At 43.8% G+C, this 17769-nt stretch overlaps 1 protein-coding gene across 2 annotated transcripts; it reads left to right on the top strand.

Annotated features, from left to right (window-relative positions):
* The first annotated feature begins 3556 nt into the window (after window positions 1-3556).
* On the top strand, window positions 3557-17386 carry TMEM100 (transmembrane protein 100). Of its 2 annotated transcripts, XM_074607530.1 has the most exons (4): window positions 3557-3681; window positions 6418-6615; window positions 9854-10359; window positions 12538-17386. In XM_074607530.1, exon 3 carries the CDS (start codon window positions 9916-9918, stop codon window positions 10318-10320), a length of 405 nt encoding a protein of 134 aa, XP_074463631.1. In that variant the 5' UTR covers window positions 3557-3681; window positions 6418-6615; window positions 9854-9915; the 3' UTR covers window positions 10321-10359; window positions 12538-17386. The 2 variants fall into 2 exon arrangements, with proteins under 2 accessions (XP_074463631.1, XP_074463630.1); XM_074607529.1 differs by lacking the exon at window positions 12538-17386 and having other exon boundaries at window positions 9854-11368.
* The last annotated feature ends 383 nt before the right edge of the window (window positions 17387-17769 follow it).

The raw sequence follows: 17769 nt of genomic DNA, 5'->3' as shown, positions 1-17769 counted from the left end.
GCCTTGAATCTCAGCTGAATCTGCTGGATCCTACTGCAATACAGTTATGGTGAAACTACATTGTCTTGTGTTTGTTACCAGGCTTCCTCCTAGCCCGGCCAGAAAGCTGCCACGTTGGCTAAAGATTCAGGGGTTCTGTAACCGACTTCTGTAAGATTCAGGATTTTGCTTCTGGTGGTGTGGCGCATCCCTCTGTTAATTAAAAGCACATGTCCACATAAGGAATGCAGCTCTTCAAATGTGAACTTCATGTAATTATGAAAGCAGTAGGAGATAAGAATAATTGTTTTCAGTTCCAGATGTCCTGTCTTCTTCATCACTGCAGGAAGATTAAGTGAAAGTCGAGTAGGGCAATAACAAAGTCCAAATGCACAGCAGGATAACTGATGTTGACCAAAGTAGTGGTAGGATCTAATGGAGTTCAAAGAAAATTACTTTCCATACTCCTAGTCACCAAAGAGGTTCCTCACTATTGTTATAAGCACATCCATTTCATGAGCCTGATTACACAGCGAGTGGGTGGTTTGGTTTGCATAGCTATCAACCAACAGGGCTGAACTCCTTTGTGCTGCAAACTGCTTTAATGAGAGGGGAGCTACAGCATTTTATGTGAAATTATTTGGTTCCCTGGTTTAACTGGCTTTGTTAAGGACTCCATTCCCCATCAGAAAACACATACACTGCATGACATGATAAGAACAATTTACAACATATTAAACATGTTGAAAGAGTGCTTTCTAAAACTTCCAGTAAATGTGATCGACTGGCGTGTTATGTCTGTGTGTGGGCTTAGGGATGAAATAAAGGAAAATTCAGTAGAGGGTTAGGGAAAAGGCAAGAAAAACTAATTGAATAGGGAGTCCACAATGGTTGTACTTTGCCAGATTAATGAGTCACTGTTTGCTGTGCTGTTAAGGCCCAGGAGACTGTTAGAAACTCAAAGGAAGCCATGAAGTATTGCAAGTGTGCCTTAGCAGGCAAAGCAACAGCATTGCTCAATTTAGGAGTAAAACTCTGCTCCCTCAATAGGCTGCATGATTTCCAGAATCACACAGCCTTCTTGCTTATTGTCCCAGCCAGCTGCTGGGGCTGCACCTCCTCTGAAGCAGCTGTGTTAAGGCCACAGGGAGGAGATTTTGTCATTGAGGGCAGGTCTGAAGGGGGAACTATGTAGCATTTAAGCATGGCAGTCCAAAATTGTGAACCTGTAACCCCTCACTGCAGCTGTTGCTCAGTCCTGCAGTTTCCTCAGCTGTTTGCACCGAATTTCTACAGGTGCCAAACGTGCTGCTTCGGGTATATTTGGTACTTCTTTCCTTATATCCTTGGAGAGTCATGCTCAGAACGCAGCAGGACCTTAAAAGGCAGAGGTAGTCAGTCATCCCTTTTTTGAAAGGCCAGAGGGGTGGTGCCCAAGTTGTATTCGACCCTTATGTGCCTGAGAGCTACAAACCCACCCTTCTGGGGGAGAGCTCACTGATCTCTTATCACTAGAGACATCATTCCCATCGCTTTTCATCGCAGCTTTTCTGCTTCACAAAAAGGAGTTACAAATGCACTGGGGCTAGAAGAGAGCATGACTTTCTAGCCTATTGTTAGGGCATTTATTTGTACAGAAACACGTGAATTCTAAGCCCAGGTTCAATGCTTGTTTATGTGTACTTCAGATTAGTTCCTCAAAAATCAGTATTGGGAGTTATTTTATGCAATATGTTCAGTATTTTATGTAATGCTTTCAGTAATAAACTTGGCATGGAAAAGTAAGAATGTACTAGTGAAACTGTTGACGGTGTAAGCATGGGAGGGAGGTCCTCTATCAACATAGGAGGACCAAATACTACACTGGAAGGACTACAGAGGAATTGACGTAATAGGAGTGGGGTGAGGTTTAGGTCATGCACATATGTGCTAACAGCAAGAATTTCTGATATAAAGTGATAAATGGAACTAATACTGGAGAAAAATCCAGATATAGTGAACCATCAGAGGATAATTATGAAATGCTAGTATTTCTGGTAGAGACAGGACAATACTTGCAATTCCATGCCGAATAGTAGTAGGGCCACATCTGAAAAAATTATGATTGGAAATAAGACTGAGAGAGTCTGATTTCTACCTCGTAGGACATTAGATGATTAATTGCCAAAAGAAAGAATATCCATTTCAGCCAAAGGCTTGTTTATCCATGTATAATTGCCTATGAATACATGCAGCTAGAAACAAGACTGAGGTTCCTAGATATCAGCAGAACAGGCTCATAGCCTTTCAACAGGAGTAGGAAACCCAGTTGGTTTGAGGTGGAACTTGTCAAGTTTAATAAAGATGTTACCTGGCACGGCTGCCTGTACTAGGAGGAACTTGACTAAATGGCCCAAGAGATCCTCTTTCATGGCAGCTCCCCTCAGATCCAGTTTGCTTGTCATTTCTGCTGAAATGCCAATGTATTTGGAGACAACACGAGCAAATGGGGAAAAAATGCCAGTTTCTTGTATAAAGCTGTGGAGCTCTTCCAGAACCCCCTGGCTGATTCGGCTGGAGGAGATGAACCCTTGGCAGGGTCTCCATCACTGGGGAGTTCTTAATGATACACAGGGTGAAATCCTGGCCCCTGTAAAGTTGATGGAAGTTTTGCTATTAATTTCTGTGAGGCCAGGATTTCACCCTGGAAAGGGAGTCAAAAGTACATGCATGCTTTCAGAGACAGAGTGGCTGATTAAATACATCTGGTGCACTGCTCTTTTATCAATCATTGATAAAATAGAGCCTTTAAAATATAAACTTTGGGTAAGCTTAACTGCAAAATTCAAACATGTCCTTTTACAAGCCTTAAAAGCAAAATTTGTCTGCTTTTTGTCTGAAAAGAACAGAAATCATGTAAAAAATAACACACACCCGTCCTCATCCGCTCCAAACCCCTGTAGTATTTGGTGTTCTACTGAAATAAGTGATTAAAACACAGAAAAGCCAGTTAAGATATTTCTAGTTGATACATAAAACTTTATCCTCTAAGGATGTCATCCAAAACTATGTTCCTCCTCATTTAATTCCTGTCAGTTAAGCACCAGCTAGGAGTTTGTCCGGATTTCAGCATGGACCGTGCTTTTGCCCTACCACCGGGCACTGCCACTCCGGACATCCCCAAAGGGCTGGGGACAGGCGGCGAGCCCTGGCAATCACCATGTCTTGATATGGATGGGGTCGGACACCCGGCATGGTGGCGTGCAGCAGGGCAGAGAGGGCTAGAACATACTCTCGCAGGCCCCGTGTTTAACCTGACACGGCCGGGGCGCGATGCAGAGCCTTGCCCCGGCGGCGAAGCGGGGGACATGCGTGTCCCCACCCTGCGCATCTCTCAACTGGGCATGAGAACCCTGCAGCGCCAGCACCGCCGGCCTGGACGAGCCAACCGCGGAGGGCAGGGCGAGCGAGGAGGCCGTCCTGGCCAGCCTGGCCTCTGAAGGACAGCCCTCCCCCCGGCCGCCCTCACAAACCGGAGGGGGACCTTCCCCGGTGAGCGCCGCCCCGCCCGCCGCAGCTCCCGCCGCTGAATTTGCTCCGGTCCCTTAATTGTTTCGCTCTCACCAAGAACTTTGTTTACAGTCCCTTGTGCAGCGCGCTGCATCCCCCTCTTATGCTTGCTCTGGGCTAGTGTCCGCCGCAGTCCCGTCCGGCGGTCGGGAGGTAAGGCACGGCTCGGCACACTATACTATACTATACTATACTATACTATACTATACTATACTATACTATACTATACTATACTATACTATACTATACTACAGTCTGGCACGGCACGGCACGGCACTGCAGGGCACGGCGTGGCTAGCAGCCGCTGGACCCGCACGCCCGGCGGCCGCGCCCCCGCCGACTCTCGGTGCCCGCGGGGCTCCGGCAGCGCCCGGGTCCCCGCTGCCCCGCCGGCGGCGGGCTGGGGTTGCTGGGGCACCGCGGGGAGCCTCTCCGCTCCGGCCGGCGGGTCCCAGCACCGCTCCCTCCGGTGTGGCACGTTTTCCCCGCGGATGGAGTCTTGCAGCCACAGGCTTCGGGGTGTCCGCCCCCGCGTTGGAGATCAGGCTGTGCCCCCGCGGAGTCGTGCCTCTTCGTTACCGGCGGGCTGTAGAGCAGCAAGCGTGCACAAAGCTTTCCTTGCCCGTTCGCCTCTCTCCTCTCTTGCATAGGTGTTCGGGGACAGGCGCCACACGCAGGGTTTTACCCGAGGTGTGGGTGGCGTCTGGTAGACGCGTTTGAAAGTTTTGCTGTTTGCAGATAACAGTGTTTGTGGAGAGGTTTGGTTGGCTCCCATCCTCCCTTCCAACTACGTCTAAAAAACGAAAAAGGTGTGAGAGCTTCAATCTGGTAATTATTTTATCTCAAAACTTTCTGGTGGAAACTTGGGGCATCCTGAGGCTCAGGCACGGGTGTAATGTGTTCTTCTCCTACCCCTGTAATTCAGGGCCTGATCCTGGAGTCTTTTAAGTACAAATTCTAGTTCTGTATTTCCAGGATTGCTCACTTGGGGAAGAGCTGTGGGATTCTGTTTAGGATTACTATAGTCTGCTGAATTCCAAATGAACTCTGGTTCTCCTCTCAGTACAGGGCTCCTTATGCTGTTTTCCATAGTCACTCTAATGCAAAACCAAGTGTGAAGCATGAGCATGAATTGGAATTTTATATAAGCAAAAAACGGGTGTTTGAAATATTATACAAGACACAGAGAACCGGGTCCAGAGCCTGAAGGCAGAAAACTTAAAACTTACTGGTTCTGAGTAAAATGCAAAAAAGGGGAAAGAATTGCAGTGGCTGAGAAATACCAGCTCTTTGCACTTGCACAGAGATATTCAGGATGTGGGAAGCCTCCTGAGAAAGCACCAACTGAAATGATTCAGAGTTAAAATATTGGAAGCTTAATGTATGGATTTCATGTGTTTCTGCTTCTCAGCTTTGTGGTGAGGGAGAGGAGGAGGAGGGGAGAAATCCTGTCTATAAGAAGTTGCTCTATCAGTCAGATTTTTTGATAAAGACATTCATTTAAAAAAATTACCTAAACTGTATGTAGTCAAGGACAAATACAAATAAATTACTGACAGAACAGTTAATCTTTTCAAAGAATGATGCTAGCAGAGTGGCTTAGGGGGCACAATTGCATTAGCTTTTAAACAAAAATAACCATTCTTGTAATACAAGTGGAAGTTGACTACAAGATAATTTCAGAGGTCTGCTTTTGTTTTAATGTAATCTAGATTATTTATCTAAAGTGATTTTTTTTCTGCATTTCCCTCAAAACTTTTCAAAAAGTTGAACTAATTGCTAGGTAGGGTGCACAAGAATATAGTCAAGGAGATAAGCAAGGAGATTTCCTTATTATTAGCGTACTTCAATAATTGGCTAAATTACTTTAGCTATGTCAAGGCTTATTCCAAGGATCATCTAGAGAAGAACATCATCAGTTTGTTCCTGTAAATGTTTGTGTTTGTGAGATGTTAGCATGGTCTAAATAACTTAAAAAGAGAAAAAGCCCTTAAAGTTTATCATTATATGAATTTATTCTCATGAACTTATTCTCATCCCCATTTAGGACTCCTGCTTCAGTGTAAAAATGATCTTCCATAATCATGCACATATAGAAAGGGAATGTTGAATAAGATTAGCAACATAAATCTCTACTGCTTCGTAAGTTTTGCCCAGCTGCTTGGTGATTTCACAGCTGTTTCTGCAGTTGATAACAACTTCCATCGCTCTGCTTTCTGCAGAGTTGTCGTGCTGCTCTGCTGCAGATTCTGCCTTGTCCCTATCTGAGTTATGAATCTTGTTTTAAAAATTCTGATAACAGAAATGAACAATAGTAAATATAATGGACTCATGTTTATTACAGTGAGCTCTTGGACTCAGTTAATTTGCCTTTTTTTTTTTTCTGAGAGGAGTTTTTAGGATTATATTTCTTAGGTTTTGTTATAGGAGAATAGATTTAAAAGGGAGTTTTAGTGGGAAGCATGTTACCGCTATAAGTTTACAGCTAGGAGAACCAAGGCACAGGGAGATGAATTGATTTGCTCAAAGAAACTGGAGACAAAGAAGAGACAAACCCCCAAGTATTCTGAGTCATGGTTCACATCACTGAAGTGAGCAATAGAAATTAAGTTAAATGAGATTTTTAACTACAGAAATTCGTGTACAGTACCTGCCTGGGTTGCGACACTCATCAATGAGGTGTCACATCATCAAAGGAAAATGTTACATAGGGCCAGAAATGGGTGGCTGCTTCCAAGCAAAGAGCCAGAAATCACTAGGAGAGCCAGAGGGATAACATCTCCTGCTTCGGTTAGGTTAGGAGCAGGAGTCAGCACACAAGCGGGATCTTTTCCATGCAGGAGTTTGGTTCTTAAGAAGCTGATAAATACCCAACATCTTTTCTTGTAGGAAACTTCCGTGCTAGAATATTGTCACCTCCAATTCATCATTCGGCAACATCTGACACTTCAAAGCCTGGAGCGACTCTTTCTGCTGCATGACGCTGCCTTGAATTGACATATGAGACATCTTAAGCAGTCTTCCTCCTCAGTCTTCCTCTTCTTACTGAGCCAAGGGATTTGTTACGATGCATTTCTCATGGACCTGGTAGGTGTGCATGCTGGTGGATTTCATGTCTTTTCAGTAAATCTCAACTTAGACTTACTAGTGGGTAAAAACATTCCGCTCCCATTTATCCAGTGTTAGCCACAGGTTGCCACAGAAACACATTCTTCCTCCAAGTCAAAGTAGCTCCTTAAGACAGTACTTCCAGTATGATTAGTGAGAGGATGCTGGTGTTGCTGAGTATCTTTGCCTAAATTTCTTACCCTGAAACTTGAACCAAGTCACCTGTTGGGGTAAGTCAGAAGTGACTTTGCTGGCAATGAGGATCTAGTACACTATTTTCTGGGGCTGAATACCTTTACTCACACTTCAGATAGGTTCTGTTGTTTATTTAACTGATGGTGTTTCAATAGAGGTTTGTTTATTTGTTTTATATGAATGCCTGTTTGCTTACATCCTATTACAGGCAAGAACTGTGCTTCTCAGAAGTCAACGCTAATTTTGATAGTTTAGGAGATTTTTTATAAAACTCCATGTTAGTTTTGACTGTATAAATGCATCTTCTTTCTTCATAAATCTCTGTACAAGATGTCCAAGAGATTTAATGCTCATTGGGGATGCATCTGAAGCAGAGGGACAAGGACTCCTCTAGAGACAGGAGTAAATGTACTTGGACTGAATGTTAAAATTCTTCAGAATAATCGTGTTTATTATGAGCCCAATCCAAAGCCTTTTCAAGTTTCCCTGTTTCAGTGACTGTTAGAGAGAGTATTTGGACTTTTGAATAGTTGTTACAATGTATTTGGAACTAAGAGACCTTTTATATGGAAAATGGTTAATTCCCCCTGCCCCCCCCAAATTTAATAATAAAATGTTGAGCAAATTGAATATGGCTAATGGTAAGGTCAAAAAAAAAAGTGACATTTGGGGACCACATTCTTCTGTTGTGCTGAACTTCTGTAACGTTTTATGGGTAAGTAATGCAGCAACATAGTGGTGCCAGCTTGAGTCTCGCTGCCATGTAAGTCATTATTGAAAATGCAGAACTTGAGCTCAGATCCATGTGGGGGTGGATCGATGGTGCTCTACAGCAACGCCATGGCTTTCCTGGACCCTTTCAACCGATATAAAAGCTGCTTAATTATGTGTTACGATTCAAAAGACAAAGCAACAGAACCTAGGAGAACTGAGTATATCTAAGGCGTCAGCACAGATATATTTGCTTTGTCTGATAAGCACTATTCAGATCCCCTTCATGCCCTTGGAGATACCAGATACTTTCACAGAAACACACTGAATCACGGACTGGTTGTGGTTGGAAGGGACCTCTGGAGGTCATGTGATCCATCCCCCGTCCCACTCAAGCAGGGTCACCTAAAGAAGTCTGCCCAGGACTGTCCAGACGGCTTTTGAATATCTCCAAGGATGGAGACGCCAAAACCTTTCTGGGCAACCATAGTCAGTGCTCTGTCACCCTCACAGTAAAAAAAAGTGTTTCCTGATGTTCAGACAGAACCTCCTGTATGTCAGTTTGTGCCCGTTTCCTCTTGTGTTGTCAGTGTGTGTGCTCAGTGTGAGCTCACTTGTGTTGTGCTCAGCGTTGTCATTATGGAGGGAAAGGCTGCTCCGTCTTGTTTGCCGAGCCCCTTGCAGGATTGAGCTCTGAATAGCTGTGTACGGCAAGGTACAATGTTGAGCTGAGCACTCTTCTTTAGAGCTGTAGAACAAAAGCTTTGTCAAACCAAATCTGAACTTTCCTTTCTCATTAGGGTTCAAGGAAACTCTCGTACAAACTCTGTGACTCCATACAGAGTATAGCCTGTTTGTGTGTGCTTAAAAATAGTGAAATCTTCTTTCTCACAAAGCACAACGTCAGTTATATGAGGTACCGAGATACAAAACCAAGGGCTCTCCACAATGGGCGAGTATATCTTAGCAACAAGGGTGGGAGTGGTGGGAAAGGAAAAGGAGAATACAAGTATCTGGCAATTAACTTCCTAGTCACAGATGTGAAGGTGATAAAAGTGATAAAAGCATTACTGCATTGCCAACGCTCTTCCTTGTTCTCTGAGCTGCATATCGTGCTGTTCGTAAGAGCAAAAGCTACGCAGCTTGTACTGGAGAGTGGTGGAGGAGTCCTGTGAGCTACTCACAGCAAGAAAACCTGGTGGTTACCCAGTGTCCCAGTCTCTGTTGTATGTGGTGGGGTGTACAGGCTGGTCCAAGACAGCACAGCCATGGTAGCCCCGGCGTTGTCAGAGGCTCACTGCAGACTCCAGGGTGGCCCCCACACCACCAAAGTCCCAGTGAGATGGCCAAGGTCTGTCATGGCAGCCTGTAGCGGTGGCGAGCCAAGGGCTTGTCCTGCCCTGATGAGGTGGACTCCAGTTGTGCGCTGGGCTCCATGGAGACAGAAGGTATTTTGCCTCGTAATGCAGATGCAATCACATTGTGCACGCTGCCTGTGTATACAATATGGAGACAGGAGGAAAGCAAACTACTGTAACTAAGATGAATGAGTGTAACTGTAAATCTCTCTCCCACGCAGTAACATGGATGTGGTTTCATGGACTTACAAGGGACCCATTGCTCTTGCTTTAAGCCAATTTAAATGGCAAGCTGACAGTCTGGCATTGATGTTGCTGTAATGGTAGGTTCACCAGTTTTCAGCTGGTGTTTGCTGAGTGCAGGGAACTGTCTTCATCCCCATTCCCCCCACATCCATACCTAGTCATGACCATTTGAATTTTTTTGCTAAGTAGCACTTGCGTTGAGAAAGGGTTTGTTTTTTTGCTGGGACAGTTCTTGTCCATGTTATTGTAGCACGCATTGGAGCAAATCTGTCTAATGTGTACATATAGGTGTATATATAAAGAAACTGTGAAAAAGCATGTAAGCAAGAGTAGAATTTTTAACCAGAACAGCCCATGAATTTCACCTCCTTGTCAGAAGATGTAAAGCCATTGATTCTAAATTACATCCAGAAATACTGACTTTAGGATGTAACTTAAAGTGGGATTTGGCCCACAACACTTGAAGGTTGGGGTCTATCTTGGTCTGTGACTCTGTTCTTTCTAGCACTTATGCACGTGCTGATGACTACCATAAAAATTGATTCACATCCTCCACAATCAGTAGTGTGACAATTAAGCTTGTGCATAAATCCTTGTGGGGTTAGAGCATCTGCTTCTTTGCGATTCCAAGTGGGGTACTTCTGTGTCACCCATTTGTCACATAACGGCAACGCTGCTTAGCTCAACTCATGCTCTTCTCTCCACAGTGCAATGCGTATTCAGGAGAGCCTGCTCTAGCCTAAGAATTGAAGAAGTCAAGACAATCAAGATGACAAACGAACCTATTAAAGAGATCCTGGGCGCTCCAAAGCATCCTGATTCTGTAACCACGGAGAAGAGTAATAACAATGACTGTGTGATAACCACCATCCCTCTCGTCAGTGAATGCCAGCTGACTGCAGCAACAGGGGGAGCAGAACTCTCCTGTTACCGCTGTACCATTCCCTTTGGCGTGGTTATCCTCATAGCCGGCATTGTGGTTACTGCTGTGGCATACAGCTTCAACTCCCATGGGTCGATCATCTCAGTGTTTGGATTAGTCCTCTTGTCATCAGGACTCCTTTTGCTGGCTTTGAGTGCAGTGTGCTGGAAAATCAGGCAGCAAAACAAGAAAGCAAAGAGGCGGGAGAGCCAGACAGCGCTTGTGGCGAATCAGCGAACCCTGTTTGGTTAAAGACAACCAAGAGAAGGTTGGACAGAAGACAGAACCTTTGTAAGTCAACTTGACTATTTATCAATAGGAGAGATTGCAGGCTTTAATTTAACTTTGGAAGTGAACTGAGATGAAAATGGAATGGATTAAGAAATACTCTTAAAAACTTTGCAAGTGCTCTTAATATTTTTCTTACTGCAGACTTGGTAGTGGCTCTTTCCAAGACAGAGGAAAAAACACTTTTCCTTCACAGAAAACAGTGTCGTCATAACCGCAATCATCATAACCGCATTCTCCAACATGCCGATCATATTGGAAAGGGAACTCGTGAGAACTAAGAAAATAATTTGAATTGACTTGCAATGCCAGAAATCTCCTTAAAATACATACTGTGACATTTGACCAAGGGAGAAGTCATAGCATTTAATGTGACTACAACCTTCTGGCCACATTGCCTGTGACTTAAATTGTAGCTCAAAAAAAAAAAAAGGCAATAACAACAAAACACACTGCGGATTGCTCAATAAGCTGTTTCTTACATTTTATGTAACTTTCCCCTCCCAATATCTGTGGTACTTTCCCTCTTTTTTAAACCAACTAATATTAATTTTGTGTTACTATTGAATAGAAATAGGTAGAAATGTGTAATTATGTTGTCTAACCTAAATAACGAGGTATGATAATAGCTTAAAACATGAGACTTTTTTTTTTGTAAATTAAGTGATCAGGTTTAGCACTTTTTGATTATTTTGATATAGAATTAAAGAGTAAATTTCATTAAAATAATATTCAGTGCTGCTAGACCTTTAGAAAATCTTTTTTTTTTTTAATTGCTGTCTAGATAGCTTGTGTCTTCAACTTTGACTGCTTTATGATTCTATTTTTGTAGAACACCACCTGTGACAATAACTGTGAACATATGTACTGCTCATCTCTTCCAAAAATCTCTGTAGACTATGCATTTTGGTTCGCTAGCCCATCCCTCCTGCAGCTTGAAAAATCATAACAGTCAGTTCTGCAGATGCTACTGGCATAGTCAGTTTTAGACAGAACTATTAATAATTACTTGTGGAAGCAAAGTCATCGGTGTACTAAGTGTTTGCTGAATGAGGTTTGGGATTACGAGTCTTTATGAAAAGCAGGTGCCAGGTGTCCCCTATGTGTGTCTGAGATGTTTGATTCTGTAAGTCTTCTTTTCTAGAGGTCTCCCAGCTTTTCTCAGGTAATGAATAATTGAGGGGCTGGTCCTAAATTGAAGCAAACCAGAACATTACTTCTTCATTGATATCTTGAAGGACAAGTGATGCTGAGACAAGTCACAGACTTCCACCCCAGCGTGTATGAGGGTGTCAGAAGGCAGAAGGCCTGCATGGAATCCTCTTTCTTTCCTTTTTTTTTTTTCCTTTCTCTCTTCCCTCCCTCTTACTTTCTCCTGACTCAAAAGGGCTGGATGTGATTTTTGTTTCCCCTGCAGCAGTAAACGAGGCCTGTGCTAGCGTGCCTCCTCTTTGCCCTCCGGAGCCTCTGGATCCACCACGGCTGTGGCGGTGCTGATGCAGAGCACACCTGCCAGGCATGTGCCGCAGGGGACAGATAGCCTTCTGCAGGTCATCCCGGAGCCCTGCGCCTCTCCTGCTGAAACCACCCAGGCATTCTGGCTTAGGTGCCACCTTTTTCTCTCCCTCCATGGTTTAAGCTTGTTACATCCATAACTTATCCCCGGATTTGCCAAGTGCACTTCGTGTTTTAAATAGAGCAAGCTATATGTATGGGAGGGGATGTTTGGAGTCAGTATTTGCGTTGCCACACTCCGTGGTTACCAGACGCTATAATAAAATCACTTGCATCAGAGGAAAGCTGACAACACATTTTAGCACTTCCATAGCCCTAACTTAATCACGGCAGGAAGCTTTCCTGCTGCTAGGAGAACATGTTGCGTCACCAGAACATCTGACACCGGTGTCTAATGTCAATCACTTTGCTTAAGGTCATTAAAAATATTAGGGTGTCCCCTTACGATGTACAGGTTTTGCATGAGTGACAATTCATGGGAAATGCATAGCATGATAAATAATGGAACAGGTGGACTAAAGTGGTGTCTTTCCTGTTTAAAATGAGAAAAGTGATTGACATTAGCAAAGCTGGATAAGCTAAATAGGGCTGTTTATTTTTTTTCCCCCTGGGAACACAATAGTTATTCTGACTCCGTCTTCCCTCTCCCCATTTCTTTTTGCTCAGTGGAATTTTGCAGGCTGCCGAGGAGAGAATTGCAGGGGCTGTAGAGATGCAGTGATTTCCACTACGCATGTGTAGCAGCTCAGCCCTGTGGTTCCAGGCTGAGCCCAGAGCAGAAGCACCCTGTTGCCCTCTTCAGAAGTCTTTCCCATACATGGGTCCTCCCTTCGCCATTGCTGTGATACGGGCGAGCTTGCGTGCGGCGTGTGGAAGGAAAGTAGCAGTGCAAGGTGAGGCTCTGCTCCAAGTCAAAAAATAAAAGGCCAAACTCAGTGGAACAGAGGCAATGGGTTTTTGACAGCAGTTTTTTCAGAAAGGGTAGGTAAGAGCGAGCAAGAGCCGCTCAGCTACTACTAGAAGACATTTCCTTTCCCTTATCTCTGCTGTCTTTTATATTTGCACTGCATATACAAGGACACAGCAGAGTGCCTGCACCACCCTCTGCCTTGCTAATTGCATCTAGGCATTAAGCAGCATGTAAGCGGTGACAGACAGCATTGCAATGACCCTAGGTGTGATCCCCAGCACGGAAAAGCTTCGGATACAACATGGTGTCCTGTACTACCAGCGAACTGACAGGTTGAGAGGCCTCTCGGTAATACAGGGCCTCCATAGCACACACCGCTGAGCTCAGCAGCATCAGCTGTGTCCTCGTGAGACAAAGTACATGCACAAGCGTCTTCATATCAAGCAGTGAGCGAAAGTCTGCACAGGAATTCACTCGTGATTTGTGTGCATTGGTTTTGGGACAATCTGAAGTAGTAGTAGCATCTTTTCTGATTGACCAATGATGACGTCCAGCATGAGTCTCATAGTGCATGTTTCTTCCTGCAAATCTACATATTACAGACATTTTCATTACTGTCCCCTCTCTCTCTGCACCCCTTGTCCTGGTTTCAACACAGGAAGAATACATTCTTTTTATCCCTTAAAAAACAATCGTTCTGGGAGAGGTGCTATGTGAGTGCTGTGTGACAGGCTTAGCACCTTCATTTTTCCAGAAACTGGTGATAACGTCTTCTACAAGGGCACACTTACAATGCTATTACAAGGGTCAACCACCTCAAACTGGTCATCTACAAACAGCAAAATTTCATCTTGACCTAATCTGGTTCCCATGACCTAATCTGGATTGATTTGGGGTTTCATGCCTGGATGTCGGGTCATGCAGTCCACCAAGCCTTTGACATGAAGCCATTTGGAACTCCACAATTGCTGTTTGCTGTTTCTCATGGGAACCTGAGAGGCAAAAGTCAGCCTGGAGGATGCAACCCTGTGGAGATCACAATGACTTTCCAGCTCAGAAACACCTTCCCTTCTGGTGTGAAAAGGCTTTGAATGTGGCAAATGGTATTTCGGTTCTGGGAGAGGTTGGGTGGGAGCTGATGCAAATTTTATTGTCACAATTGCTTGTCTCTCCCTTCCTGAAAGCTCTGGCAGCATTGCGCAAGCAAAATTGCCCTCACAAGGATAGAAAATTATCTAATAGGGGAATTGCGCTGGTGCACCGGGCAAATGTTACGGAGATCTTAAATAATAATTTCAAAACTTAAGCACAGGAAATTGTGTATGTAACTACACCCTGTATTGCTATTGTACACAAAGCCAGTTATAGCCTGGGACAGTATTTTAAAATAATAATCAGTTTGGTATGACAATGCCTAGTATTTGTTCAAGTCAAAACGCCCAATTTATGATTCCCCAGTCACTTAACGTGTCATGTTTTGTACGTGACTGTGGTTCTAATACCATAATTTGCCAGGTTTAACAAAAAAAAAGAGAGAGAGAGAAAGGTTAGTTTTGTGGACTCGTGTCAAGAATTAAGTTTCTCTGCCTTGGACACATGGGAGAGCTCCTGTTACCAAACAACGAATGTACAGTATTAACGCAGCTCTACAGAACAGGGACCAGGCTCGGGGTATGGAACAAAGAAAGGCCTGAGAGTGTCATCAGGATCCAGAAGGGTCAGGCCAGGAACTAGCCCTCTGGAATATCCCCTATTCTTGCCTCAGTTTTGCTTATCCAGAGTCGAAGTCCAGGGCTTCTGCTCCTTTAATATCTGAGATAGAGGTTGTTGCATATTATTAGCAGGGTTCACCTGATTTGTTTTTAGAACGGGCTCCAAAATAAGAAGAGCAGAACAATATTGGAAGCCATCATTTTGCATTTGTATTTTGAAATACCTCTGGTGCCTTTAGATTGTAGGATGTTTTAGCTATATCAGTATAAATCTTTGTCAATTACAAAGGGCTTTTATACATAAAAATACATTGACATGTCAAGAATTGCACTGTATGATGTAAAAAATGATATAAATCCTGGCAAAACTCTATGTGTAGACTAAATCTTGCAGGCTAAACCATATGGGAGAACAATGGTCTTAAACTGCAGAATCAACTTGAATTTTTGGCTTTTATTCAGGTTGTTGATGTCACTATTAACATGACAGAGGACTTAATCCTTCCTCTTGTGAGCAGCCAGTTGGAGTCCTATTGTCCTAACTCAGTGCATCCAAAAATTTGCACTTATGGCAAACATGGCATTTGTGAAAAACATTTTTTTTTTCATTGATTGCTTTCACTTCATAACTCTTCTGTGCTTTCTAGAATAAGAGAAAAAAAAAGTATTAAACTTTAAAAATGGAGAAGAAAGGGGGAAAGAAAGAGAAGAGCATACAACAGCAAATGTTGGACACTGTGTAAAGTCATGGAGGGATAGTAGAGCTTTACACAATTGCCTTGTTGAAAGACAGAGATTTTTAAAAATATGTAAGTCTTGTTTCTGATACAACCTTGTCTGTATCCTCGGTTTCATTCTTATAAAATGCCTGAAGTCTCCAGGCTAACATCAGTCTTAGATCTCACCTCATATTTCTTCTCCTTTTCTGTTTCCTAGGAACCAGTTAGCTCAGCAAAAGGCAGAAGTTTAATTTCTTACCATCATTTGCAGTCTGACTGAAATGAAAATGGCCACTTGGGATTTGCAGAGGCAGTGCCCCCCTGGTTTTGTAAGTTATAAGGCATTCAGCCACAGTCTACTCTTGAAGAGGAAGGCACTATAGAGAGGTAAAAATTTCTGTACTGCAGCAGGAGATGTCAGTGAATATTCTGTTCAAAAAAAAAGGTAAATAACACCAGAGCAGCCCTTCACCACCTCTTCTCAGCCACATTCCCTTTCAATCTGAAGGCCCGAGTTTGTGAATAGAGTTAACAGCTTTCCTGGAAAACTGGCCCATGACATTATTTCCTTGTGAACTCCATCCACCTGTCATGTTAGGGCTTGGTGCGACGCCAGCACTGGCAGGAAATAATAGGCAGCAGGATGCTGGTGTGTGTCGATGGCCCTGACCCTCCCATTCCTGAACATGAATAAGCTTCGAGCTCACAAGGCGTCACAGCAGCGCGGCTTCTGGGCCCACAGAAACGCATGGGTGGGATGCACAGCCACTAAAATAACATCCAGCCGGCCGAGCCGCAGCAACAGAGCTGCATGGGAAGAGATGGTGTCACATTCTCGCTGCCTGCTGCTCTTTGTTCTTTCCCCTGCGCTCTCCTGTGCTGGGGATAGCACAATGGCTGCTTAACAAAGAAAAAAAAAGTACGAAGTATGCCTGTATGTGAATTAGCTGAGATTCCCCAAAAGAACACAAAAGCTTCATTGAACAACTTTCACCACTTCTCAAGGGAAATGCACTGGCGAGGGAACATAAGCTATCAGCTTGAAATGGTTTGCAGCTAGCTTTCTCCTCATACTGCACCTGGGAAAGGTAGTTCCATTCAGTATTTAGCAGGACAGACTCTTGCGAGATTAAATGGTGAGTTAGGGGAGCCCAAATCATCCCTTAAATGAGACTTGGGTTCAGTGCGTGACAGGGTGCAAACTGAAGTATGTGTTCTCCAAGGCTACCCCAGCAGCCCCTGGGTAGTTGGCATCCCCAAACCCTTCATAGACCTTGGGCAGAGTGCAGAGAGGAGGACAGGAAGACTTCTTATTTCCACTTTCCCCTCTGCCAGACCACATGTGAGAAAATCTGTTTAGGTTCTCATACGCCAGTTCTTCTCTGAGGTATTCATAGTACTAATCTGGAATATTAGTCCTCTTGTTCCTCACCTGAAAGCTGTAGGAGACAGCTGTGCTCTCCTGAAGGACATCACATTTTTAAACCCAAAGTCATTAGTTCATTTTTTAGTATCTTGAGCTGTTCTGTATTGGTAAAAAAAAATTAAAAAAATAAAAGAGAGAAAAGATCATATATATGCACACACATATGCTTCTTTGACTACACATAAGGGCAAACAGCCTGAGATATGTATACTTCTAATGCTTGCACCATAAAAATGCACTCCCCCAAAGGAAGCTTCTTCCCAGGACTGATGGCCAAGAGCCAGAATAATTGCTGGAAGGGCCGGGCATGTTGGGGCTGCAGCTGAAATGCAAGTTTGTAAGCCAGTGCTCGCCACCTCCCCACTGCCTTTGCAGTCTGATGGTGAAGAAATGTCCGATCCCACAAGCTGGCTCTAGCTTCTTGTGGTGAGATGTCTGCTCCTCTGAATCGAGCTACGATCATTTTTCTCACCTTCCATGTAATGGAAGAGCTGAAATCCCACTGTACTTCACGTCATGTAACTCAAGAGCTCCTCGGTTAGAGTGCTGGGGTCAGATACACAGTCCGTGTGAATAGGCTTAGTCCCCTGGAATCGATGGGGTATGTTATGTATGACCATCTGTGTTGCCACTTCTGTTTTGTTTTTAGTTGGATAGAGACAAAGGAAATTTCATTCTTTGCCTAACAACTGATGGTGCTTCAAAGAATGAGCTTTGCTATCACACAAGCAAAGGGCTTTTCAGCCATCACTCCAACCTGTAAAATAAATTTTGAAAGAAACATCCTGATCTCTTAGCAATTTCCCTACAAATAGTTTTCATAAGAAAATCGAATGACTGGATCAGTTGTTGCCTGATCTGGAACAAAACTGGTACAGCTTAAGTTTAATGAAATCCAGGCTTGATGCAAACCATCCTTTCGCCCCTTACCCTTTTTGCCCAAAGGCAAAACTGCTGAAGTGAACAATGTCATTCCTGCGCAAAGATCAGAAAGACAGTCAAGTTATTGCTAACATTTCAGCTCTCACAAGACGAGTGATTAATAGGACCTACACCTTCATTTGCCTTTTAAAATTAACAAAACCCCAACAACCTAGAAAACAAGCTTTTCTTCCCTTGGCAAGGTATTTC

Source organism: Larus michahellis, chromosome 14, assembly GCF_964199755.1.
Source record: "Larus michahellis chromosome 14, bLarMic1.1, whole genome shotgun sequence".
Lineage (NCBI taxonomy): Eukaryota > Metazoa > Chordata > Aves > Charadriiformes > Laridae > Larus > Larus michahellis.
This window is presented reverse-complemented; position numbering and strand designations above follow the sequence as displayed.